At 47.1% G+C, this 26,171-nt stretch overlaps 2 protein-coding genes across 3 annotated transcripts in view; both read right to left on the bottom strand.

Moving 5' to 3' along the window:
* Positions 1 to 7,876, bottom strand: part of PDPR (pyruvate dehydrogenase phosphatase regulatory subunit) — a 41,246-nt gene extending 33,370 nt beyond the window's left edge. The window contains 3 exon segments of the mRNA XM_081963014.1: positions 1,385 to 1,518; positions 3,391 to 3,672; positions 7,657 to 7,876. Of these exon segments, the coding sequence (XP_081819140.1) occupies positions 1,385 to 1,518; positions 3,391 to 3,620 (364 nt within the window). The 5' untranslated portion in view covers positions 3,621 to 3,672; positions 7,657 to 7,876.
* A 1,286-nt stretch (positions 7,877 to 9,162) lies between these two features.
* The window catches only part of GLG1 (golgi glycoprotein 1), a 92,265-nt gene continuing 75,256 nt past the window's right edge, over positions 9,163 to 26,171 (bottom strand). The window contains exons 18-27 of one of the 2 annotated variants that reach the window (XM_081963010.1): positions 25,952 to 26,044; positions 24,155 to 24,292; positions 22,710 to 22,833; positions 20,334 to 20,476; positions 18,589 to 18,690; positions 16,403 to 16,510; positions 15,489 to 15,609; positions 14,809 to 14,915; positions 13,062 to 13,225; positions 9,163 to 9,540 (exon numbers count right to left, since the gene is read on the bottom strand). In XM_081963010.1, coding sequence (XP_081819136.1) covers positions 9,522 to 9,540; positions 13,062 to 13,225; positions 14,809 to 14,915; positions 15,489 to 15,609; positions 16,403 to 16,510; positions 18,589 to 18,690; positions 20,334 to 20,476; positions 22,710 to 22,833; positions 24,155 to 24,292; positions 25,952 to 26,044 — 1,119 coding nt within the window. In that variant the 3' untranslated portion in view covers positions 9,163 to 9,521. Of the gene's footprint in view, positions 13,226 to 14,808; positions 14,916 to 15,488; positions 15,610 to 16,402; positions 16,511 to 18,588; positions 18,691 to 20,333; positions 20,477 to 22,709; positions 22,834 to 24,154; positions 24,293 to 25,951; positions 26,045 to 26,171 lie in introns of both variants that reach the window. The other variant, XM_081963011.1, reaches the window with a different exon arrangement.

Consider the following 26,171-nt stretch of genomic DNA (forward strand, 5'->3'; position numbering starts at 1 on the left):
ACTAATCAAAGAGAGAAGCCACCTGGAACTAAGGAGAAACTCCCTAACAATGAGGACAATTAACCAGTGGAACAGCTTGCCACCAGAAGTTGCAGGTGCTCACTGGAGGTTTTTAAGAAGAGACTGGACAGCCACTTGTCTGGAATGGTATAGAGCAGGGGTGTCCAAACTTTTTTCAAAGAGGGACAGATTGCATGAAGTGAACATGCTGGAGGGCCGAACATTTTTCCGAACATTCTTTGAACAATTACAATTAAATGCAAATGAATTATTTTATGTCAAGTTAATTGCAAATGGCATATTTTTCATTTCATAACATTAAGATCAACTGACAGCTGAGTTTTCACAATGTATGCATCTTTTCCCTGAAGACTCGTGTTTAGTACATTCAGATGCTTTCTTTCCTCTTTCCCTCTTACTTGTCTATCCTTCCTTCCACCCTCCCTTCCTCCTTCCCTTCCTTCCTGCCTCCCTTCCAGTTCCCTCCTTCCTCTTTCCTCCTGCCTGCCTGCCTTCTTTCCCTCCTGCTTATCTATGCTTCCTTCCTTCCTTGCACCTCCCTCCCTTCTGCCTGCCTGCCTTCTTTCCTCTTTCCCTATCCTCCTATCCTTCCTTCCTTTCTCCCTCCCTCCTTCCCTGCCTTTCTTCCAGTTCCATCCTTCCCTCCTTCCTTCTGCCTCCTTCCTGCCTGCTTGCCTTCTTTCCTCTTTCCCTCCAGTGTGTCTACTTTTCTTTCCTTCCTTCCACCTCCCTTCTGCCCTCCTGCTTTCTTTCCTCTTTCCCTCTTGCTTGTCTATCCTTACTCCCTCCTCCCCTCCTTCCCTTCCTTCCTGCCTCCCTTCCAGTTCCATCCTTCCCTTCCTTCTGCCTTCCGCCTTCCTGCCTTCTTTCTTCTCTCTCCTGCTTGTCTGCTTTTCCTGTGTGCGCGCGCGCGTGAAAAAGAGGTGGTGGGAGAGAAATTTGAAAGGTCTTCTGCTTTCAGAACTCGGAAATGCCCCCCCTCCCCTTTTCCTCCAGCGAGCACGGAGCTTGAAGGAGGCGAAGTGTGAGCGCGCGCGCGAAAAAGAGGTGGTGGGAGAGAAATTTGAAAGGTCTTCTGCTTGCCGTGGGCGGGCCGCATTTACATAGAACAGGGAGGGCTGTTAAAGAGCCGTATTAAACCGCCCCCCGGGCCGCAAATGGCCCGCCGACCGGACTTTGGACATGCCTGGTATAAAGTCTCTTATTTGAGGAGGGGGCTGGACTAGAAGGCCTCCAAGATCTTATCTATTCTATTCTGTTCTACTCTGCTCTACTCTCCCTCTACTCCTGATGAAGTTGGAGGGGGCCAACAAGGTAGATACCGGATGTCTTGTTTCCCCAAAGTGGCACCTCCAGTGCTTACCAGTTTTCACCCCTGTCTCTTGCTCAAGCTGCTGGTAGAGCTTCCTTGAGTAATCAGCCATCTTCAGCTCAATGGACAAATGCCGCACGGTGCTTACGATGCCTGCGCAGAAACGAGTGGAACCGGCTGCCAGCCTGAAAGAGAAAAGCCAGAGAGGTGAAGAGAAACTCCAGACCCCCAAGAGGGAGAAGAGAAGAAGTCCTGAAGCTCAATTGCAAGGTATATACATACAGTCCTTGACTGTAGCAGAGCCTGCTCATCACGGTCATAAGTTGCGATGATTGCAAAAGGGGTTGGCCGTATGGGTGACTCAGCTTACCGCCATCGTGACATATGACAGAAATTCTGAGCTCTATTACAGTCATAAGTTAAGGACCATCTTTATGGTAAAGCAAGCAGAGATGCGGTCCAGAACAAATAGGGCAGGGGTGTCAAACTGGATTTCTTTGAGGGCCGGATCGGCATTGTAGTTCTCCCCGGCGGGCTGGCAGGATGGGTGGGAGGGAGAGGAGAAAGAGGGGACAGATGCCTCCTGCAGCACTTCGCTGGCAAAAGCTGGGCATGGGGGGGGGCACACAAGAGGCCCTTGTGCCCCGTTTTCTGCCTGGAATGCTGCGCAGCTCCCCCATGTCCAGTTTTGGCTGGCAAAGTGCTGCAGGAGGTCGTCCAGGCAGAAAATGGCATGGGGGGAGGGGTGCACGAGGTCCCCCCTGCTCCATTTTTGGCTGCCAGAGGCATTGCAGGCCAAATTTAAGCACCCCATGGGCCTTGACTTTGATACCCCTGGGATAGGGGATCAATTCATTCGTTCATTCTAGCCCTTGTCTGTCCACTGCAGGATGGAGGCCTCTTCTGCATGTTTCCAGCCAAGACTGTCCTGAGCTTTCTTTGGCCAATTGGGCACACCATACTTGCTGATGTCCTCTCTCCATCTTGTCTTAGGTCTCTTTCGTGGACGCTTTTGATCAAGTGGGATCCATTCTATGACCGACTTGGTCCACCTGCCCTCAGTTCTTCTGGCTCTGTGACCAGCCCATTTCCATTTCTTTTACTCTCAAAAAGGAGCTCAATGAAGGGATAATATATAGGAAATCACCCAGTGCAAAAAAAAAGGCATAGAGAGGAAATCTGATCCTTTATAGAGAATAAATGAAGATGTACTGTATTTTTCGGAATATAAGACACACCAAGGTTTTGAAGAGGCAATTTTTTTAAAAAGTAGGGAGAGAGAAAGAGAGAAATACGGTTAGGTGGGCAGGGAGAAAGAGAGAGTAGGTAGGTAGGTAGGTAAAGGGATACAGAGAGAGAGAGAGAGAGAGAGAGAGAGAGAAATAGAGAAATACAGTAGGTAGGAAGAGAGAGGGAGAGTAGGTAGGTCGGTAGGTAGAGGGCTAGAGGGGGGAGGAGAGAGAGAGAGAGAAAGAGAAATACAGTAGGTAGGTATAATTCTCAACAATCAGCTTTCCAAAAGGGAAAAAAAGTTTTTATATTCTGCAAACCTCCCAAAAACGTCCCATTTCTCGTGAAAACGGGCCCGTATTTTTTCCAAAATAGACATGGGAGGGGGGTAGCAGAGTGCTCCTGGGGTGGGGTGGGGGGCAAAAACAAGCAAAAAACGGCCCATTTTTCACAAAAACGGGTCCAAAAAAATTGCATGCATAGCCTTATGGAGGCTTATAGTGCTGCTGGGGGCTGGGGGGGGCCAAAAACGGCCCGTTTTTTGCTCATGTCTGCCCTCCCCAGCCCCCAAGAGCTCTCCGAAAGCCTCCATAAGGGTATGCACGGCCATTTTGGTGAAGGGGGCGGGGCTTTGGGAGGTAAAGAAAATGCTGTATTCGATGTATGAGACGCACCCAGATTTTCAGCCTCTTTTTTGAGGAAAAAAAGGTGCGTCTTATACTCTGAAAAATACGGCATTTCAGAGCAAATTGGGGGTGGTTTGAGAGGAGGAGGACCAAGGAAGTTATGATTGGACACAGTTGGTCTGAAAAAACATCATCCTTTACCTGCCCTGCTCCAGTAAGACAATGTCCTTCCACCCTAGCTTGGAGAGATGATATGCCACTGAGGTGCCCATGATTCCACCGCCACAGATGACCACTTGTGCGCGTGTTGGCAGGGGCGTCAAGTGAGATTCAACTCCATTGCTGCTACTGTGCCGGCAGCCACACAGCCTCCACCACGTCAGAGTCATTCTTTGCCACCGGAGGTCTAACAGTCGTGGGAGAAACATCATGCGGATGGTTCTCCGAAGACGCACCAGGAAATCTTCACAGCTGCTGCTAGCTCTGCAAAAGAGGAACATGCTTTTCATTTTGCTTGGAATACGGCTTCAATGAGATCGGCCAGCATCGCCATCTGAGATGCGAAGAGATCAGGGCTCCTAAAAGTTTTTGGATGGGTTTGGAACCTGTAAAAGTTCGAGTACAGAACCTGGCCCTTTTGGGAGAAATGATTGCAGGGATCGTTCATCGGAAGCCATTTTTATCACTTTAGTATTTGGAAGCCACAAATTGAAACAAAAACATTGCACACTTTCAAAAAATCGACAGAAAATGTTGGGCCAAGCCATATAATTCCACCAAAATAAAGAATATGAGCACAACAAAAATGCATTCTGCAAATATAATAATCCCCACTCGCTACTTCCGCTGGGGATATTGGGGGAGCAATGGCAACCCCTCATATACGGCGGCCGCTAAATTGAAAGGATACGCAAGTTGATCAAGTTCAATGGCTGAACCTCTTCTCTTTCAACCCCATATAGATACATTTACAGAATAGACTTGATCCCAAGTCCAGTTAAGCAATCATACAACATGCCATGCCCAAGTATGTGATACATGCAACATGCCATGCCCAAGTATGTACTATAACACCTTAATGTGATGCAAATAGACCCAGGTGAATTTAACCCACAACCCATCAAAACCCATTTTTAGTTTGATCTAGTGTGAATCCAGAGACCCAGTGGCATAGTGGCTAAGACACTGAGTTTGTTGATCAGAAAGGTCAGCGGTTCGGTGGTTCAAATCCCTAGTGTCGTGTAACGGAGTGAGCTCCCGTTACTTGCCCCAGCTTCTGCCAACCTAGCAGTTCAAATGTATGTAAATAATGCAAGTAGAAAAATAGGGACCACTTTGGTGGGAAGGTAACAGTGCGCCTTTGGCATTGAGTCATGCCGGCCACATGACCATAGAGACGTCTTCAGACAGCGCTGGCTCTTCGGCTTTGAAACGGAGATGAGCACCGCCCCCTAGAGTCAGGAACGACTAGCACATATGTGCAAGGGGAACCTTTATCTTTAGTGTGAATTCTGACAATATGCCAGAGAAGAGGCACCACCTGTCTTATCTCACTCGTTTGTTTATTGGATTTATATGCCACCCTTCTCCCAAAGGACTGCTTTGCCACAATTCCATGGGTAAAACAATTTACCCACTGAATGCCAAAAGCACAATTACTGCCACAGGGCAGCACTGACTCAGTCACACCTTGCCCTTAAGTACAAAAGTGATCACTAAGACTCACAACGTGGCAATAAACAGAAGATAAGACAAATCCCTATTAAAAACAGTTTTATATTTTTTAAGAATGGGAGCTCAACCATTATTTCCTTCCGATTTCTTTCTTAAGTCTTAAAAACAACCCTGGGTGCAACCTGAAATCATCTCATTTGAATGCCTGCAACCTCCTCCTATTTTATTTATGGCATGGCAATAAACTGGACATAGCTCGATATAAGCTGGAGATAACTGGACAGCAAATTCAGCATAGTGGTTAAGGCATCAGGCTAGAAACTGGGAGACCATGAGTCCTAGTCTTGCCTTGGGTACAAGGCAAGCTGGAAGATCATGGGCCAGTCCCTCTCTCTCAGCCCTAGGAAGGAAGCAATGACAAACCACTTCTGCAGGGACTTATCCAGGGAGTCTCCAATAACCGGATACAATTGAACAAAAGAGATAGAATTATTTCTATTGCTTGAAATATCCAGGATATTAACAAGGGCTATAGTTAAGCCCCTGGGTATCTTTTTATTATGATTATTGTTTTATCCTGCTTTTTAAAATATATACATATATATGGTGAAAAACATTGCTAATCCGCTTGCCTCCAATCTCCCCACAAGGACACAATGAAGTGAGTTGGGCTAAGAGCGACTGGCCCAAGGTCACCCAGCCAGTTTTCATATCTGAAACTTTTTTCTTCCAATTTTTTCCCCCAAACCCAGAACATATTTTTCTTTCTCACGGTACCATTACAATTCTCTTCAGCATCAGGTCGTCTTTCCCCCTTCTTTTTGTGCCTGGTCAAAGAAACCTGGATCTCCTGAGCCATCATCTCAGCCGGAGCTCATCCCACTCACTCCAGTGAAGAGACCTACTGGAATCCCTCTGGGCTCTTCTCCTACGGGAGGTGAGGTGGGGTCTCCTCCACTCCTGGCCTGCTGGAAGACCCTCAAAACCTGCTCTGCCAGCTGGAGAGAAGATCCCAGCCACCCGCCCCTGCGTCATCCGTCTTCTTACTTTTTAGTCTTTATTTAATCTTTCTTGACTTTAATTATTCTGTACGGATTTGCATGGTGGATTTGAATCCAAGAAACCAGATGCAAATTCATTTATTCAGCCATGAATCTCTCTGTGAGATTTTCCACTAATTCGGTCAACTTATCTGGTCCATTTTCTTCAGGTAGTCCCCGATTTATGACCACAACTAAGCCCAAAATTCCTGTTGCTGAGACATTTGTTAAATGTATTTTGCCCTATTTTACGATCTTCCTTTCCACAGTTGTTAAGGGAGTCACTACGTTATGTGAATCACTACGACTCAGTTGTTCAGTGAATCTGGCTCCCGCATTGCCTTGGCTGGTCGGAGGTTTGCAAAAGCCGATGACTTGACACTGCCATCGTCATAAATCTGAGTCCCTTGTCTAGCGTCTGATCCCCCTGACCTCAGGAATGCTGCGACGGTCGTAAGGGTGAAAAACGGTCCCAAGTAACTTTTTTTCAGTGCTGTTGCGACTTCAAATGGTCGTTAAATGAACGGTTGTAAATCAAGGAGGACCGGCCGTCACCTTATGTCAGGGGTGTCCAAACTTGGGAACTTTTAAGACTTGTGGACTTCAACTCCCAGAATTCCCCAGCCAGCATGGCTGGCTGGGGAATTCTGGGAGTTGAAGTCCACAAGTCTTAAAGTTCCCAAGTTTAGACACCCCTGCCTTATGTCATTTGATAAGCCACCTAGAGCCGCTGCAACATGTCCTTGACTTACAACGGTCAGAGGGAGGGACCTACAGTTTCAGGTTCAGGGGCCATTTGTTGAAATCAATGCAGTTAGAATGATTATTGAGTTGGCTTGAGATCACTTAATCCACTTTCCTGGGTGCCTGAATTAGCTTGTTTTCGGGATGGGATCCTATCCAGTGAGGGGATTCAGCCAGTTCGCACCACTTTGGGAGAACCGGTTGTTAACTTTCTGAGCAGTTTGGAGAAATGGTTGTTGGAAGGAATCATTAGGGCAGAGAACCGGTTGTTAAATTACTTGAATCCCACCCATCCTATTGGCTAAAATACTGTGGAAATGCTGCTTGTGGGTTTTTTTCCCTCCTAGCCTGCATAAATTGGTTTTGTGAAGGTATGTTAAACCTACGAATGTATATTTAATGGATGGATTGCCAAAGGGAAGGGTCAGAAACGGTGTAGGGCCTCCTTTCTTGGGCACTGTAGGTGGGGCTGGACTAAATGACCTACAGGGTCCCTTCCAGCTCTCTTCTTGGAATAACACATAGACAAACAAACCCAGGAAAGGTCTTGGGGGGGAGGGGGCTGTCTACCTGGGGGAGGTGCTCCTGAAGGCCAAGGACCCCCAAGGCTATGTGGGGAGGGAGTCTCAAATAGCCCTCTGAGCCTCGACCCTTCCAAGGGGGTCGTTGGGGAGGGAAGAGAGGGGGCGCACCTGTGGGGCCTGTACAGGTGAGGGGGGAGAAAAGAAGCGAATGTCCTCCCACCTACACACCCACAAGAACCCACAAGAATGGAGGGCGTTTCCCTCGCCCACAACGCCGAGAAGACTTTCCCACCACCCGGGAGGGGAGAGGGGGGAAAAGAGAGGAGGGGGCGCTGGACTGTAAGGGCTGAAAGGAGGGAGGGGGCGCCGCTCCTACCCTTCGGGGTGCTAGGAAGGTCAGGGCGAGGCGGTCTTCCCCCAGCCGGGCTTCTTCCCGGGGCCGCCTAAACGTCCCCCCGTGTCCAGCCTGACCGCCAAGGACCCACCTGTGTCGCCTCCCGGCGCGGTTCTCACCTGAACGCGCTGCCTAGAAGCTTTAATTTGCATCGTCGGCCCCGCCCCGCGGCGGGTCATCTGCATACTTGGCTCCGCCCCCACAGGTATCGTCGCGGGGGGTGGGGGGAGGAGGAAGGAAGGAGACCTGGAACGGGCGCAGAAGCGGCGCGCGACCTTCCCCCTTTGTTTTTTTTTCCTCCGTCCGCGCTTTACGGTCGCCCCGCGTGCGATAAAGTCGCGCGACTGCCGGTGGCGCAACCCGTCGGGCGGCAGCCAATGGGCGCTGGGGGGGGCGGGGATAAGAGCGTAAAAGAGCGAGCGCAGGCGCGCTTTGGTGGGGCCACGCGGGGTGGTGGTAGTGCGCTTGCGCACTATTCCCGTTGTCGGTCGATCAGCTGGATGCCGGTGGAAGTTGGGCGAGTTTTTGATCGGCTTCTTTAAAAGCGCCGCCGGAAGATCGTGTCAAATGCAACGCAGGCTGCGTCGAATCCGATCAGCTGCCGAGCCTACTTGGCAAGAACCGGAGCCAAATTAAGAAGAGTCTGGACAGTCACTTATGTGAAACAGCATAGGTTCTCCTGCTTGAGCAGGGGGCTGGACTAGAAGACCTCCAAGGTCCCTTCCAGTTCATTCTATTCTATTCAATCTCATTCTATTATATATTCTATTCAGTCTCGTTCCATATTCTATTCTATACTCTATTCTTCTACTCTATTATTACATTCTATTCATTGTTCTACTCCAGAGGTCTTCAAACCTGGGAGTTGAAGTCCACCAGTCTTAAAGTTGCCAAGGTTGGGAAACACTGCTTTAAACAGTGTTTCTCAACTTTTCTAGTTTGGTGGCTTTAAACCAGAGGTCTTCTTGAAGACTTTTGGACTTCAACCCCCAGAATTCTATTCTATTCCTTCTGTTCTTTTCTATTATTTCTATTCTATTCTTTGGCGGGCTGCCAAGAAGCAGCAGAAAATGTTACTGCCCCTTCTTTTGGCATAAACCTGATGGGGCGCCTCTTACTTGAATCTCGATCTTGCCCTGGGGCTGCAAGGGAAAAGGGGCAGCTGGCGGCAACACCAGAGTTGGATCCCTAATACTCAAACCACTAAATAGAAACGATCCTTGGTTCCATTTTAAGATCCAGTCCGATTAGAAGGCCAGTGCTTTGCGTTCTCCCTGCCTTGTATAGCAGAGGAGACCATAGCCTTGAGGCTGAGAGCATAGGTTTAAGAGGGAGCATGGATGCGCTCCACTACCCAATGCCTCTACCCCCAAGAACTCTGTCCTCTCCTGCCACAAGTATCAGTCAAGATTGAATAACCTGAGAAATTTACAAAACTGATCCCCCTGGTTTGTCAGTAAGATGAGGATCAGGGAGTCCTTCAAAATTTCAAAAGCACTAAGGGTAAGGGCAATGTCCAGAGACAACCAGTAATCACCATTAACTGACTCAGGTGTGATTATGAAAGGCAGATGAGAAAAACAAAGCAAAAAGCATAAAACCTGCAGACTTTTTTATTAAATTCTCCCGTTTCATCTGTACAGAAAAATGCACATTATGTTCAGTATTTCAGTTAACAATTCAAAATTGCACAGCATGAACATGTAAAAACAAAGAATGGCCAAGAATTTGTACATAGATAAGAAAAAAAAAACAATTTACAAACAAAAATCTTAATATTACATTTTTTTTTTAAAAAAAAGAACCAAGATCAGTCCACATTTGCCGTTCTGTTTTTTGTTTTTTGTTTATAATCCTTTTACCATGTCTCCAATGGCTGCTTTTCAAAGCCGCAAGAAGGGGCACCGGACATAACCTAGTTATGCCATTCCAAGTTGTTTGGTGTGGGTGTTGGTTTCAAATCCAGTATTTGGATCTGCAATGAAAACAAACCTCAAAATCACGACCCTCAAAAAACATTCGTTGGTTCTGGGCTGCCTCGCAGGTAAAATGCCCCTTGGTGCCAATTCAGGAAACTCCGGATATGGGGGCCACAGGGTGAGCCGCACTGCAGATTTGAGACAGAGGAAGCAATGCCAGTCCTACAAAATCCCCAAATGTAGCCAGTCATCAAGAGTGGCAGTTTCCTCACAAAAAACTATAATGCTTGGTCCAAAACGCAGTTGGGTTCAGTACACAGCCCCCCACCCCCACCCGCTTCTGTCCTCCCTCAGCCTTCCATCTTGGGGCCACCTGATGCTCTAACTTTCTCCCACTGAGACAAGGGGAGCAGCCTGTCTGATGCTGATGCTCCCAGCTTCAGCTCTCTTTCTGAAGTGCAGCAGAGAAAAGAAGGCCAAATGGACGTGTCCCAGGATAATGTAGCAGGATCCAATATGGGCCAGTTGCTGGGACCAGACGTTTTGTCTTCCTAGCTTTCGGAGTCATCCCGGAAGCCCATCCTCGGGGGGAACTTCTTCCCACGGAGAAGTTCCCTGAAGAATGGGCTCCAGTACAAGTCCGAAAGCTCAGAAGACAAAACTTCGGGTCCCGGTGAACCGACCCAGATTGGATCCTGGAAAAGACGGCGTCCTCGCCACGTTTAGGCAGAGGAGCTCTCCGCGACCAGCCTGCCCCCTTCTGCAAACGGTTGCAAAAGCACAAAGTACAACTATATAGAAGTAGCAGGTGGAAGGAGCCTTCCGGGTCCCAGTTAAGGAGGATTTTAAACCATTCAAACCGGCAAAACTCTGCCTTCCTTGAATTAATTGATCTAATTAAGCACAATTAACCTGGTGTGGCACAGCCTGAATGGAAATGACGCCTGATCTCTCCTCTCAATAGTGACCGGTTCCTGAGGTTGAAAAATAAAACGCAAGAGGCAGCCGGAGAGAAAGTCCTGGGAAAGGAGCAATATTGGAGGCCGTCCACCCTCCTTCCAGAGCAGCGGGCCTCCAACTTTGGCAACTTGAAGCCTAACGGACTTCAACTCCTAGTATTCTGGGAGTTGAAGTTTGCCAGGCTTCACGTTGCCAAGGTTAGAGACTCCTGCTCCACAGCAATGGGCCTCCTAAGCCCTTGGGGCAAACTGGGCAAGCTATCTCGGTGGCACTGCTTGTCCGGTGCCCTGCCTTCTCTCTCCGCAGAAGCATCGTTCCTTCTCCTCAACACAAGCTAAACAGTGGGAATGCAGGAAAAGGCAACTACAGCTAGCTGAGGGGATGCAATTTTTTTAAAAAAAATGTGTGTGTTGTGTAATTTTCCAGCTAAAATGAATGGGGGGGCAGTGGGGGGGGGGGGGGCTCCACAGGGACTTTCACCTTTATCAACAAGATATCTTGCTGGCATCTTGCCCAATGCTACAATTCTGAATGAGTCTTGTCTGGGACTCTTCCTTGCTTCTTATCAATGGTTTAGCCTCTTCAAGCCTGCTGTAGTCCATTATCCACAGCCAGCCTCTGCACAGAGCTTCAACGCCCTATCATGGTTGGGTAAACCATTGTCTGACAAAATACTGGAGTTGTTTTTAGATCCTGCAGAGGAGAAAAGGCACCAGGCTCTGCAGCATCCACTGGGTTCTCATAGCATGTGCCTTTTACCAGTTCCACCTTCTAGAACAGGGGCGGGGAAGGGGTGGCCCCTTTATGACTTGTGGACTTCAACTCCCAGAATTCCTGAGCCAACGTGGCTCAGGAATTCTGGGAGTTGAAGTCCACAAGTCATAAAAGGGCCACCCTTCCCCACCCCCAGTTCTAGAAGATCCAGGGGGAACACAAAAAGAAGCGTGATCCAAGTACCGTTCAGGATAGCAGGAAGAGGGGGAAAAAAAGAATCAGTAGTCACTTAAAAACATAAAACACACCAAACCGCCATCTCTAGGGAAACAAAACCAGATGCCACGTTGCTCATTTTCCAGTATGAAGTCTCCTAAAAGTTCACTTTGTAGAGACACCCTTCACTAAAACTTCAGAGCAGCAGCAAATATTCACAGTACTGTTACGAGCGACAGCTTGTCCAGACACTCTGACCGCCCTGGTCCCTTGACAGAAACACCCTCCACTTTCGGGAAGTTAAATGAAAAAATAATAATAATAATAATCCTAATCCTAATCTAGAAAGATAGAATCTGCCTAGCAAGTGCAATACTGGGATGAGCTGGAACATGCCAGGGAAATGGAGAGGGGCGAGCAATTAAGCTTTGCACTGCCAGAACACCCAAATGCAGGATTCGGACCCAGCAGGCGCAGGCAGACGCATGGGCTAGCAGGTTAAAAGAGTGTCCCATGTGCCAACAAAAGAGCAGGTGCAGCTTCTCTTACTCCCCAATCAGGTCAAGGGCAGCATCCAGGTTCAGACCAGGAGGGCTATTCACAGGGAAAAGTTACTGCTTCCTTTCAAATAACAGACAAACCGTCCCCATCAACCCTTTCTTGCTCAGGAAGAGAGTCCAGAGGGCGCCCCTTTCCTACTCCCCAGGCCTGACAGAGCACGAACCCTTCTCCCCTTCCGATTAATGCCAGGTCTGCATATTGGGGGAGAGGGTCACCTGACAATCATCACCCCAGGAACGGCCCTCCTCCTCTTTCAGGGCCCCAAATCTTCAGGGTAACTTTCCGAGACGCTACGCAGCTTCGCACCCTCACTTGGCTCATCTAACAAGCTTCCACTGGGGCAGGATGTAGCTTTTTCGAGGGGAAAACCTATAAAAGCACCGGACTTTTTTGTGTGTGTGGTCGATATTTTATTCATCCCAAAGACAAACGGAGAAAACGAACGGCTTTTGCCTGTTGGCGGAAACTGAGGAACAAACTGGTTAAGGAAAGGAAAAACACACACCAACAGAACCTTGTGACAGAAGGAGGAGACCTGGCGGAGATGAAATTCCTCTGAGACCATTTTCCTGACAGAGTATGAGCTGAAGATGCTGGTTCATTGGCAAATTAGGTATCCAAACCAGGGGTCGGTGGTGGTGGTGAGCGGTGGGTAAAATGTCCCATCCTTTCAAGTCCTGCCTAAACTCAGGGCGCAAATATTTCCTCACCGAGACACACTGCCCCCACCCACCCACCCACCCCCGGCCATATTATGCCAAGAGCGGATCTTGAAAAGGTTGACTTTAAAAACCTCCCGGGCTGCAGTTTGTCAGTCTGGTTTGGAGCATATGAAGAAGGTAGTTCAACAGGACGAGGGGAAACCCCCCCCCCCAAAAAAAAAGGGAAAAGAAAGAGCTTTGTCTACAGGCAGGCAAACAACCGTGGCTAACGATGGGGTAACAAAGCTGCTGGACAGGATGGGAGACCAGTCGACCGGAGCGGCGGCTGCTGCTGCTGTTCTAATTGGCTTGTATTGTCTGAAGGAGAGCGAGGTGGGGAGGGAGACTATACAGAGAAGACTGTACAAATTGGGCAGGCCTTCATCCTCCTCCTCCTTCCCTCCGGTGACCAAGGTCGTCTCTACCTGTCCTTCAGTTCTCGTGTCACTCGCTTGGTGATACGCCCGCACATCAGACCAATCAGGAACAGGACACAGATGCCTGCACTGATCACCGACAGGATGTAGTTCTTGGAGGGAGACGTCACCACTTGCATGGCAAGGTCCGAGAAGCCTTCTGCTGGGGCCACCTGGCAAGAGGAAAAGGAGCCGTCAGCTACCAAGCCCAGGGAAAGACAACTCAACCCAACCCAGGACAGGTGGACTCGGGCTGGCAAGGCGGGAGACAAACAAGAGTCTGTTCCAATGAAATTATGCTAATAAAAGGATAATTTCACCTGGCCAAATTCTGTAGAAATCTCTTAAGTATCAGTCTGGCTAGAAGGGGCAACGCTGGATCTTAACAACCATGAAGCTCACAGCCAGAGAGTTAGAGCATGCCCAAACACATTTCCATACATTTGCTCTGGGAAATGATGACTGCACCTTTCTTAAAACTTTCCAGACGTGTCTAAGGATGGGAACCACGTTTTTAAGGTCAGAAATTCTGTTAATCTTTGATACTTTTAAATCATTGTTTCTCAACCTTGGCAACTTGCACGAGATGTGCAGATTTCAACTCCCAGAATTCCCCAGCCGGCATGTTGTCATGGTAAAGATACACTTCTTTACATGCATCCAAGCTAAAGTGCCGCATAAGTTTGTAGTAGAACTTTCTTCCAAGTTGAAGCTGGACAAAACCCTACTAACAGTTGCTTATGGATCAATCCCTAACTTTATTACCATCCCACTTGGTAGTGACACATCCTAACGTGCCTTCAAATCAATTTGCCATGGAAGTATTTCCTCTTTAATAAAACAAAGCCAGTGAGGTTCTTTTCCATGCAAGGCGCAAATGAGATACGGGTAGGGGTAGGAGAGAAAATAGAAATAGAAATAAAATAGAATGAGAATAGAATAGAATGGAATAGAAATAAGAGTAGAATAAGAATAGAACAGAATAGTCACTTTAAATGTACACTAATCAGCATACATGAAAGTGAAATTTCGTTGCATTCAACTCATCACTTAGTATCTCTTTTAAATGAGACAAGAGAGAGACAGAGAGAGACACAGACAGACAGACTCAAATCAGCAGCCATACTGGCTAGACCAGGGGTGTCCAAACTTGGGAACTTTAAGACTTGTGGACACCCCTGGGCTAGACATTAACAAGAAGCCCTCCACTTACAACCATGTGTTTAGCAATTGTTTGAAGTTACACCACCACTGAAAAGGTGACTTGTGCCTGGTCCTTGTACATATGGACATCACAGCATCCTTAGTCAAGCGATCAAAATTCAAGCACTCTCAACCAACGTGCCTTTTCAACATCCCAGGGTCATGTCAAATTATCGCAACCTTTCCAGCCAGCTTCCAAGCAGGCAATCAATGGGGGATGACAGATTTGCTTAACAACCACATGATTCACTTAAGAACCACCTTGGATTTGCTTAACAAACGTGGCAAAAAAGTGTTGTTGAAATCAGACACCACTCATATAACTGAGTGGTGTCTTAATTACCAAGTCTTGCTTAGTACTGGAAATCCCAGTCCTAACTGTTGTCGTAAGTCAAGGATGACCTGTATGGGGGTGAGAGCCAACCTACCTACAAGGACACCAAACACTTCCTAGGATCTGTTTTACCTCCCCTTAATTTCCTCCTCATTTCCAAGCAGGCCAATGACTCTTCTATCCCCATGGAAGGAAGACTTTTCGTGCCACCTCACTCACCTTCGCGGCAAAGCTCCACATTTCAATCCGGTCATTAAGGCGTTTTTTGCATTCTGGCTGTAGCCGTACCCGCTTGTCCTCCAGAGCCTCCATGAGGCAGGACATCTCTGCAGAATGAAGGGAAACACTTATCACCAAAGGTGGGCTGCCTTGAAGGGGGTCAGGGAAAGGCCCTGCCACACCACAAACCACGAACAGAGCAGAATCTCCAGGAAGGAGGCTCCCCTTAGCGCACGGGTGTCAAACTCATGACGTCACATTGTTGTCACGTGATGTATCGTGACTTTTCCCCCTTCCCACCCCCAAACTGGGGGTGGGCGTGGCCAGTGGGTGATGCGAGTTTGACACCCCTGCGTAGTGAATGATGTAGGTACCTTCTCAGCCAACGTATTTCTCTTTCTCCTTCGCCACCATCCCCAAAATAAATTTTAAAACCCATTTTACAGATAGCCTGAAAACAAGATACTTGCAATTTGAAACTTTTCCACCCCCAAAAAACAGGGAGAAGCAGGTAAAAAAAAATGCCCGTGTCCTTCATCTCTAGCGTGGTATTCATAGATATTCCTCAATTCATACTCCAGGTTTGTGAGCAGCCACAATCTGGAGTGAACGGACTTTGAGGTCAGAACAGCCTTGCGGTCTCAGCACTCCACAGACCCCTCAGTTAATGCAAAACTTACGCCGGCCTCTTCCTGGAGTGATGGCGGCACAGTGGTGCTTGATGTCCAGCGCGCAGGCTGTGTGAAGGACGGGATCCACAAAAATATCAGCCTTGCTTTCCTTCAGCATGTTCAGCACCTCCTGGAGAGTAGGAAGTCACAAGGATCATGATCGGATAGGATCGCAAGTTGTTGTCGAGCCAATGAAAACAAAAGGGCTTGGGTTTTGGGAGAAGCAGGAGGAGGAGGAGGAGGGCAATAGGCTGACTCTGTAAACTACTTAGACGGTTGTAAAGCACTGTAAAACGGTATATAGGTCTAAGTATCCTTCCTTCCTTTTAGAATGCAGTATTGCAGGTAACTCTGCTGACTGCCATCCTGAATGGCTCAAAATTGACTCAGCCTTCCATCCTTCTGAGGTGGGTACAATGAGGGACCCAGATTGTTGGGGGCAAGAGGCTGACTCTGCTTAGAGAGGGCTGCAAAGGACTGTGAAGCAGTGTATAAATCTAAGCACTATTGCTATTCTCGCTTGAGGCAGCCTCTGATGAATGATCTGAGGCGTTGTCCAAAGGAGACAACACAGCCAATCGGAAGTTGCGCGAACAGACAGGCGTGAACAGCAAGGGAGTACATGCATGCCTGCTCCATTTGCACGAGTGGCAGGCATGCGTCTGCCTCTCGTGCAAATGGAGCTGCAGGTGCGCACGCTTGCCTGCCACTCAGGCGGAAACAATCCCCTCTCTACCCCCTCCCTGCTGATCCGCAAAGCCAAAAAGGTTGTGGAGCTCAGCTATAAAGACCACAATTCTGACTCCAGATGCCTCCCAAAGGCAGACTAATGCCGAGGACTCGGAGATGCCTCCCTTCCCTTGGAAGACGAGAGCCGCTGCTTTTATCCGCGTGGCCATGAAGGCTGCGGCAGGACCGCTCACCTTTTTGCACATCTCTGCTTTAATTTTGAGCAAGTTCACTTTCAGACACTCTTCCACCTGCCCTGTCTGCTCCTGGGCTGCGGCCTCTTCTGCGCACAAAGTGAAAATCTGTAAGGACAGAAAGCGCGTTAAGAGTGTAGCCCTCAGAGGGCAACCTAGCAAAGTTGAAGTATTTACAAAAGGAGAACAGAAGCATGGAATAGGCGAACAGGTTTTCTAAGTACGTCAGCAAACAAAGGGGAAGAGATGTTGTAACTTTGCCCAAAACAAGTGGATTTGTGCTCAAAATAGTTTAGTATTCCGGAGCCAAGGAATAGAGCTCCACTATATTTAAGAGTAGAAACTTTAGCTGAGGATCGAATTTAGAAGCTAGTCATTTAAAATGATACCAACTTGATAATAATAGGTTTAAAAACATCATGGAATGGGAAGGGCCCAGGGGATGAAAAGGCTCTGGCAGTGTGCCATGGCCATTGCAGAGGCAAACATGATTTTAGAATTACATCAATACAAGCAAGAGTTTCCAAATATGGGAAGTAATCCTTTCCATATATTCTGCGTCAGTCCAACCTCTATGCCCAATTCTGGGCACCACATTTTTAGGAAGATTCAGAGAAGCTGGAATAGGTTCACAGCCGGGGAACGTGAATCTGCAAAGGACTGGGGAAAGAGCTTAGGAGAGATGACTGAGGGAGTCAGATCAGGCTGAAGGAGGGAGAGGTTAGTGGAATGAGAGTCCTTCTCCAAAACTGGAAAACGTGGCACAAAGAACCTCTGCCTTGTTCCAGGAAAACAGGAGACGGAATGGGAGTCAGTCCTTCTTCCTAACCGTTTTGCCATCACTGGACATGCTCCAGACAGCTCTAAATCGGAGGATCGTAACTGAGCCCAGGATTACAGTTGTAAATCACGACGAACTTAATGTCACTGGTTTTATGACCGTTTTTTGCAGCAGTTATTAAGTGAATGCAAAAGGCCATAAATATGGGCTTTTGCCAAATGCCCAACATTTGATCACGGGACTGTGAATGTGCATGTGACACAACTTCAAAACTGCGTTGTAAGTAGCTCGGGGGAAGTCTATTGTAATTTCAAGCAGCCGCTAAGCGACTGGTCATAAGTCAACGACTGCCTGTAATTTGGATTCTGGCACGGAGTAAAACTTGATTGTTGTAATGGCCTTTTTCAATTCAATGGCTCTAAGCATTTGTAAGTTCTTATTTTCGCACAAGTATCAAGAGAAACACCCCCGGATATTCTTGCAGGAGGGAGTCCTCCTGCAGTCCTGGAGAGTAGATTAGCAGCAACACAAACACACACAAACACACAACAAAAATACTGACTGGCAACTGCATTTTGTCTGCAGTAGAATAGTTCAAACAGCAGGAATTACAGCTTTTATTTTTATTGTTTCTTCCAAAGTGCATAGGGGAGAGTTATTTTCACAGAGATCTTAAACTGCAGAAAGACAAATTGGGGAACCAGATTCCATTAACCTCGGGAGGCGGGGAGGGAGGCCCTCCACAAATAAAGGAATTTAATCGTCCCAAAGGTGCTTTATTTTCAAGAGGCAACTGGACTTTCTAGTTTTTCTCTGAAGATGTTTCGCTTCTCATCCAAGAAGCTTCTTCAGCTTCAGAAAGCTGAAGAAGCTTCTTGGATGAGAAGCAAAACGTCTTCAAAGAAAAACCAGAAAGTCCAGTTGCCTCTTGAAAAAAAAAGCACCTTTGGGGACAACCATGACCTGGAGGGGGGAGGAGAATCTCCATAGACAAAGGAATTTAATGAACAAGCTGAGTTCCGGACAGGTCAATACCACAGGAGAGTTCTGATAGATGATATTAAACTGGTTTTGCACAATGCTTCACTCCATTCACAAATGCAAATTCAATGTAAAATAATGGCAATGGTGATAAAGGGATTTACAGAGATTTATATCCCGGTTCACGACTCCTATTATTTACATCAGGGGTGTCCAAACTTGGGAACTTTAAGACTTGTGGACTTCAACTCCCAGAATTCCCCAGCCAGCCATGGCTGGCTGGGGAATTCTGGGAGTTGAAGTCCACAAGTTTTAAAGTTCCCAAGTTTGGACACCCCTGATTTACATGATGCGGTTAAAGGTGATAAGAACTTGTCAACATATTTGGGGGACGGGGGGAAGGATTGAATCTGGAAGCTCCCACCTCTTCTGAGCAGTGCATTTGCAACTGAGGATCTAACCGATAATCCAGAGCAGATTCCTCAATGATCACTCGAATCTGATCTTCGCAGTCTGAAGAAAGACGCTGTTCAGAAACAAGAACAAGAATTGCCATCACGCTGGAGAAGAAGAACCAATCCTGATATCATTCTCCACATCTGACTTGCCGTGCAGCTGAATGGAGATTCAAAACTGCCCAATTTAGCCTTGCAAAATGAAAATTCTCTCCTGATTGTTACAAGCTATATTATGGAACAGTTGTAAAGCAAAACACAATACTTATTTTGTTCAAAAGCAAACTATCTTCACGGCAGTGGGTGAGATGGCTGGGCCTGCCTTTTCACTTCTGCTTCCCCCCCCCCCTCTTTGTTTTGCTTGTCTCTGTAAAGCCACAATTGCGGCCTTCTTTTGCCTTTTCAGCAAAAGGAAAAGGAGGATGGGTGTCCAATCCTATATCCAAACCAACAAATGGCAATTGGCGTCATCAAGCTCATGTTCTTTCAGGGTTGCAGAAAAACAAGACTCTTCATCCAGCTAATCCCTCAGGTAAAGCCAGGGATGTCCAAACTTGGGAAGCTTAAGACTTGTGGACTTCAACTCCCAGGATTCCCCAGCCAGCGTGGCTGGCTGGGGAATTCTGGGAGTTGAAGTCCACAAGTCTTAAGCTTCCCAAGTTTGGACACCCCTGGGTAAAGCCCTTGAAACCCACAGCCATTGTTGGTTCCCAGACGAGACAGCTGGAGCACAGAAATCCATTGGAAGCCTGATTCATGATCCAAACCAGTAATCCCCATCAACGTTTGGACAGATCAAGTCTCTAGCTCAGAGGCCAAGCTACCGTCTTTCCCCAAAAATAAGACCTGGTCTTATAAAATTTTTTGCCACCAAAAAAGGCAGCAGGTCTTATTTTCAGGGGAAGTGACTCACCTCACTTGTGCCCCCGGTCTCCTTTTTGCTCTCAGAGGCCTTCAGTAACTTCTTCTGCAGCCTGCAAGGCTTCCCTGAAGGCCTCCGCAGCTGATAACAACGCTCCAGATCAACCCAGGGTGTGCGAGGCCTGGCTGCAACTGACCGAAGGTAAGTAGTAGGGCAGCTCCACCACCACTCCTTCCTCACCCTAGCTTAATTTTTACCTGTGCACCCTGGTGAGGTCTTAATCAGGGCTTATTTGGGGCATAGGGCTTATATTGGGTGCACGTGTAAAAATCAAGCTAGGACTTACTTTCGGGGTAAGTATTATTTTTGGGGAAATATGGTAGCAGGTCAGTGAAAGCGCATGGCACATCAGCCTTCCTGTTTCTAGGTGCTCAGTAGGTTTCCATTCTCTCCAAAATTCTTAGCAATGACCAAACTGGCAGGGAATTGCAGAAATCAGCTCACAACTCTGGCAGGTAGGCTGACTGGAGAAGCCCGCAGCCTTCAAAACCCTATCAAGGATGCAAGATTGACGCAGGCTTTCTTTAAGACATTTTAATGCCGGGAATTAGAAGCTCGGAACCCGCCGGCTTAAGTGAACACATTAAAGCAGGCCTCCTCCCTGATCTCCCTTTCCTGCCATGCTTGTGTGACAGCCTAAGAGTCTCTTTAGTTGATAAGCTTGTAATGGGATCCCTCTTTGGGTTGAGGCAGACTCCTCTTTCTTTTTCTCTCTCAACCTCTGCACGGCTTCTACAGAAGCAGAAAGGAAGCTCTGTGGATTGTCCTGGCCAACGCAGGGGGCCCCATTACCTGGTCTGCGTATTTCAGTTTCAGGCAGGAGATGACCTGCCCTTCCAGCTCTGACTCCTCCTTGGCTTTACTCAGAATGCTCTGGCAGAATTTTGGGATGTCTGCTTTGCATGCCTTCCTGAGCACTGGATTCAGGCGGTAATCTGCCAGAGAGAAAAAGGTTGAATCAGGCTTAAAAGATCCGCAGGGGAGGCATCTCTGCGGAGCTGTGCTGGGTTTACGAAGCAGCCTACAAGTGGAGTTGCATCTGAATGCTCTCTAATGGAGCAAATTACAAAGGCGCCACCTGAAAGGAAGGTCTGGAATACAGTTCCTAAACACTTAAAAGTCTTCATTTTTTCAGCAGCAAATGCGCAGATTATGATTACCAAAGAAAAAAATAGCTTCACTGAACTGAAACGCTTGCTGGGATCTCAAAAGGCAGAGGTAAATGGTTGAATTACTCTTTGTCTGGTTAAATGAGAATTCAAAATTACCATGATTTTGTGTTGACCGAGATAGGCTAAACTCCAAGTCTTTTCCAGTTCAATGGTTTTTTTTTCCATTGTGGGTTTTTTTTAATGGAAGGGGAAGATTTCCCATTCAGTATGATCCAAAGCAAAAATGAAATAAAAGGATTTATTTTAAGCAAAGAGCAGCTCTCACAGTTTCAGCCACTTCCAATTGGGCAATGCAATGGACATCTTGCTACCATGTTTCCCCGAAAATAAGACATGGTCTTATTTTCTTTTTACACACAAAATATGGCTTGGGCTTTATTATGGGGGGGGGAGGGTTTATTGTTTTGGGGTCGCTGGGCAGCTGCTCTCTTGCGAGGGGGCTCCCAAAGAGCCGGGCACAGCCTCATGGGTGAATGGCGGTGTTGCGCTGTCACAGCAGCCAAGAAGCAACCGCGCTCAGGAGCAGCCACTCGGCAAACCCCCTTTGCAGCCGGGCACAGCGCCACTCACTGACCTAAGGGTATCGCCAAGCCGCGTGAGCGCCTGTTTGCAGCCGCCCGGCTCCAAATGGTAGTGAATGGCGCTCTGCACGGCTGGAGAGGGGGGTTGCGTGAGCGGCTGTTCCACTCTCGCGCCTCCCAGCCTCACAATGCCCTGGCAGAGCTCTCTCCGCAGACCTAGGGGACCTCCGCTGCTGCCACCACATGGCTTTTTCTGCGGCTTCCAAATCGGGTCTTCCGGCGGTGGCCGCTCTGGGCGTACGCTCTATGGTTGTGGGCCAGATGCTGGAGAGCGTACAACCATAGAGCGTATGCCCAGAGTAGCCACTGCCGGAAGTGCCGGGTGGCTGCTCGTGAGTGTGGTCGCTTCGTGGCTGCTGTCTTGCGCTCCTGCGACAGCGCAACACAGCCATTCGCCCATGAGGCTGTGCCCGGATCTTTGGGAGCCCGCTCGCAAGAGAGCAGCTGCCTGGCAACCCCCCTCTTCAGCTGGGCACAGAGCCGCTCACCAACCTAGCGGTATCCCGAAGGCACTAAGCAACGCGATCACCTTTGCCTCCCCCCCCCCGGTTCCCGCGGCTTGGCATCTTCGGGATACCACTAGGTTGGTGAGTGGCACTCTGCCTGGGCAGAGGTGGAGGGTTATCCAGGGGGCTTATTTGCGGGGGAGGGCTTATATTTTTGCCCACCAGAAAAATGTGGCATGGCCTTATTATCAGGACATGTCGTAATTTCGGAGAAACACGGTAGAGAAAGTTGTTTTGGCTACTGAATGCAGAATTCAGCAATCTCTCTCTCACTCTTCCTCCCTCCCTCCCTCCCCTCTCCTTCTCTCTCTCTCTTTTTTTTCTTTTTTTCTTTTTTGTGGTTGCATGTTCAGTTTTCACTGAATCTACATCTTTGTCTATGCCAAAGTCCCTCCCAGCCATGGTAGCTCAGATTGTTTCAACCAGCCCAAGTCCAAATTAGGGGCTTTCCATATGCCAGGTAAATTCTTCTCTGAGCTACAACATTTCTACTTTGGCTCAAATATATTTAGTTAAGTTGCAACCGAGTGCTTTCTGTAGATTTGATGGTTACATTTCAGTTCCCTTTGAAATGACAAAATGCTCTGCATGGAGAAGCATCACATTCTGCTCAAGACAAGCTGCGTGGGTGATTTCAAATGCAGAGAGGTGGCTAGACATCAGAGTGCTCAGTGATGCTGCACAATAAAAGCAAGCAAGCAAGAAGCACAAATAATACACTCCAGAAGAAGAAAGCAGAGGAGCCATGGGCAAGGAGCACAATGAAAGGGAAGTGTGGAGTCCTTTGGTAGGTTTTCAATTGACTTCAAAGCCCTGGACACAAGTTGTCCTGCCTGGCCAAAAGAATTCACCCCCCACGAACGAAGGCAGGCCGTTCTGTTCTGGCTCCACCTGGCCACAGACCGTTACCTGTGTTCTGGGTAATCTGGCGCTTTGTGATCATCTGCTTGCATTTGGGATCCATCACCTCGCTGTTTTTGTTCTGTTTCAAGCACTGCAGCATGTTCTTTGCGTCTGCTTCGGGGCAGAACCTCTGCCAAGGGAGAGAGAGAGAAACAACAACTCAGCCAAGGAGAAACTTCCCCTATGCTTGGACATCTCCTCCAAGTAGGAAACAGTGCAGGAAGGCAAAGCTTGGAGATCCATCCTTCCTCCAAGACCCAGAAACCGACTCACTTAACCATCACCTTGCTTAGCAATGAAACTGCTCCCAATTGTGGTTGTAAATTGAGGACTGCTATGTTACACACAAAACAGCGTGGACCCTGCAGACTTCTCGCTCATTTCCCAATAATCATTCAACATGATTACTCATCCAAAGGGGCAAGAATTAAAACAGAAGACCCAGAAGCACATCTCACTCTCTTTCTGATTGGGAGGAGAAAACGCTTTCTGGGAGCTCTAACAAATTACTACCGCTTTAGTAAGGCCACACTTGGAATACGGTGTCCAATTTTGGTCACCACATTGCAAAAAAGATGTTGAGACTTTGGGAAAAATGCAGAGAAGAGCAACCAAGATGATTAGGGAACTGGAGACTAATAGATGCAGGAATTGCATATGGCCAGTCTAGAGAAAACAAGGACAAGGGGGTGACATGATAGCAGTCTTCCAGTACTTGAGGGGCTGCCACAAAGAAGAGGGGGTCAACCTACTCTCCAAAGCACCCGAGGGCAGGACAAGAAACAATGGATGGAAACTAATCAAGGAGAGAAGCAACCTGGAATTAAGGAGAAACTTCCTAACAGTGAGGACAATTAACCACTGGAACAGCTTGCCACCAGAAGTTGTGGGTGCTCCATCACTGGAAGTGTTTTAAGAAGAGACAGGACAATCTCTCATCTGAAATTGTGTAGGGTCTCCTTCTTAAGCAGGGGGTTGGACTAGAAGACCTCCAAGGTCTCTTCCAGTTCCACTCTAACTGTCACTGCGTTAATTGTTTGCTAGCTGAACTGAATAGTTACTGCGCAGGTCATAGGCCTTATCTGACAATGATTTACTGTGCATGCTTCTTAACACATTTCTTAATACATCACACATTTCAGAGACTTCTGTACTTTTGATCTTCTGTTCGTCTCCCAAGAAGGTGGACCACAATTGCTCTTGCCAAAATGTAACAATTAGATAGATTTGTTTATTCTTATTTTCATATTAAAGTTTGTTTTTAATTAGAACATGTTATCGGATTTTATTTTCGATTTTTCTCAAGATATGCTGTTTGGAAAGCCGTCGATTCACACCTCGTTAGCTCAGGGTGAAATTTCCCCTGACACTAACTGATTGTCAAGTTGTCTCCCTTTCCTTCCCAATGCCCAGCCCAAGACGTTCCCGGGGCAAGGACTGGTCATCCTTACCTTGATCATCTGTTTGCAGACCCGCATAAGGGTGTAATCCAGCTCTGGATCCATCATCTCTGTCTCTTGGAGTTTGAAGACTTTTTGATGGCAGCGGCTGCTCAGCTGTTTCTTGTTTTCTTTCAAGCACTCAATGATCTGCCGGGAGAGGAGGGGATTAAGAAAACGACCGCTGGCTTACCTGAACGGTCCTTCTATGTGCGCTGCGGGAGAATCGAGGAGCACTAAGAGGGCAGCGCTGATGAAACAGAACTGGGATCTGGTGAAAGACTACACTCTTTGCTCAAAATGCATTTTGTTAAGAAGACCCTTAGGTTAGATAGCATCAAATCCCAGCCCAGCCCAAGATCGGCCCTTGCAAGGCCTGGACTGAAGGAACCGGTTGCACAGGTGACATCATTGTTTCTTAAACCTGGCCTTTGAAGATGTACGGACCAGGATTCCACAGTCAGCCGTGGCTTACATCTAAAATTAGCCAAGGTTGAGAAACACGTGGTGACGTTCTTAAAAGTTTTAGTAGCCAATTTTAGAAAAAAAATTTAGTGTGTGCAGAGATGGACAAACTGACAAAAGAAATACAAGGAAAGGAGGAATCGGAATATTATTCAACATGGAATAAATGGTATAAATGGTTAGAGGACAGAAACAAGAAGTAGGGAAACATAAAATGGTGATGTAGTAGAAGTGTTAGGATATAGTGATAAAATAAGATATAGTTAAGGTAAGTTAAGATATTCTAGCTAAACGATAGTAAGTACTGTATATAATGTACAATATATGTAAGGTTATATTCTGATACAAACAGTGTAGTATAAATAAGTATGGAATAGTACACATAACGAAGCAAAGAACAAGGGAACTACGAATGTAAAATATGAATGTATAGGAGGGAAAACTTCAATTGTAAAGACATACCGAAATGGAACTGCTGTATGATGGAACTTTTTGTTCCTTTGTTGTTTTAATCTATGTTTTTTGTTTTGTTTATGTGTTTACATGTTCGAAATAAAATAAAAATGAAAAAAGTTTTAGTAGCAAAATGTTTAACTTGAGAGCAAGCAAAACTGTAATTTAGGAGGCAAGAAAGAATTTGAAAGGAAGCCATTGCTACCACTAGCACGGTAATTTCAAAGTGAACGTTTTCAGCAACTGGTTGTTATAGAAGCACCAATTACGAAGTATTCCAGAGTACTGCAGAAAAGCGAGGGGCCACATCCATGGCTCAACCCATGTCCCTTGTTCCAAGCAGAAAGCAAACAGAGAGAAAAGCAAGGTTAAGGCATCTTCAGCTTTGGCTACACTCCAGAAATTAACAGAAAGGGCTAAGGAGAAATAAAAACACTAACTCTGTTTATATTTTAAGTTAATTCAAATGAAATAGTTACCATAAATGCACTGTGGTCATTTTAAAAGTATGCTATTCTATCACAGGCACAACCCTATAGCAATTTATGAAAGCTTTGTAAATCACCTCCAAAACCTAAAAGGATGGCATGCAAATTAGAGGCTTTGCATTGGCTTTGTGTATTATACATTTATCGTTTTACCATTTATAAGCCACCTTATCGGTGACACGAGTGGCATGTAAATTTAATAACTACACACATACCGTACATACACACACACAATTAGTAAACCTCACAAGGGTTGGGAAAGGCAAGCTTAAATCTGGCGCAGGGACCACTGCTTTGCAATAAAATATACGAGGAGTGGAGACCAGTAATGTTACACCTTGGAGCAAAGTTGCAAAGGTGCAAACGAACACCTGTGAATAAATCTAGAGAAACCTATGATCACCTGAGCATTGCCGTAGGGAACGTTCTGGCAGTAGTTCTTAATGTCAGTTTTACACGCTTCGTGAAGATCTGGTTCCAGGCGGATATCTTCAGTCTGCAAGACAAATTCGGATCCAAAGAGGAATATGAAACGGGAGCAGCCATGGAAGCTCAGAGCAAACAGGCAGCTTTTTTATTTAGACCAAAGGTCTTCAAACTTGGCAACTTTTAAGACTTGGGGA

The sequence above is a fragment of the Natrix helvetica genome (genome assembly GCF_964273705.1).
Source record: "Natrix helvetica genome assembly, chromosome: 10".
Lineage (NCBI taxonomy): Eukaryota > Metazoa > Chordata > Lepidosauria > Squamata > Natricidae > Natrix > Natrix helvetica.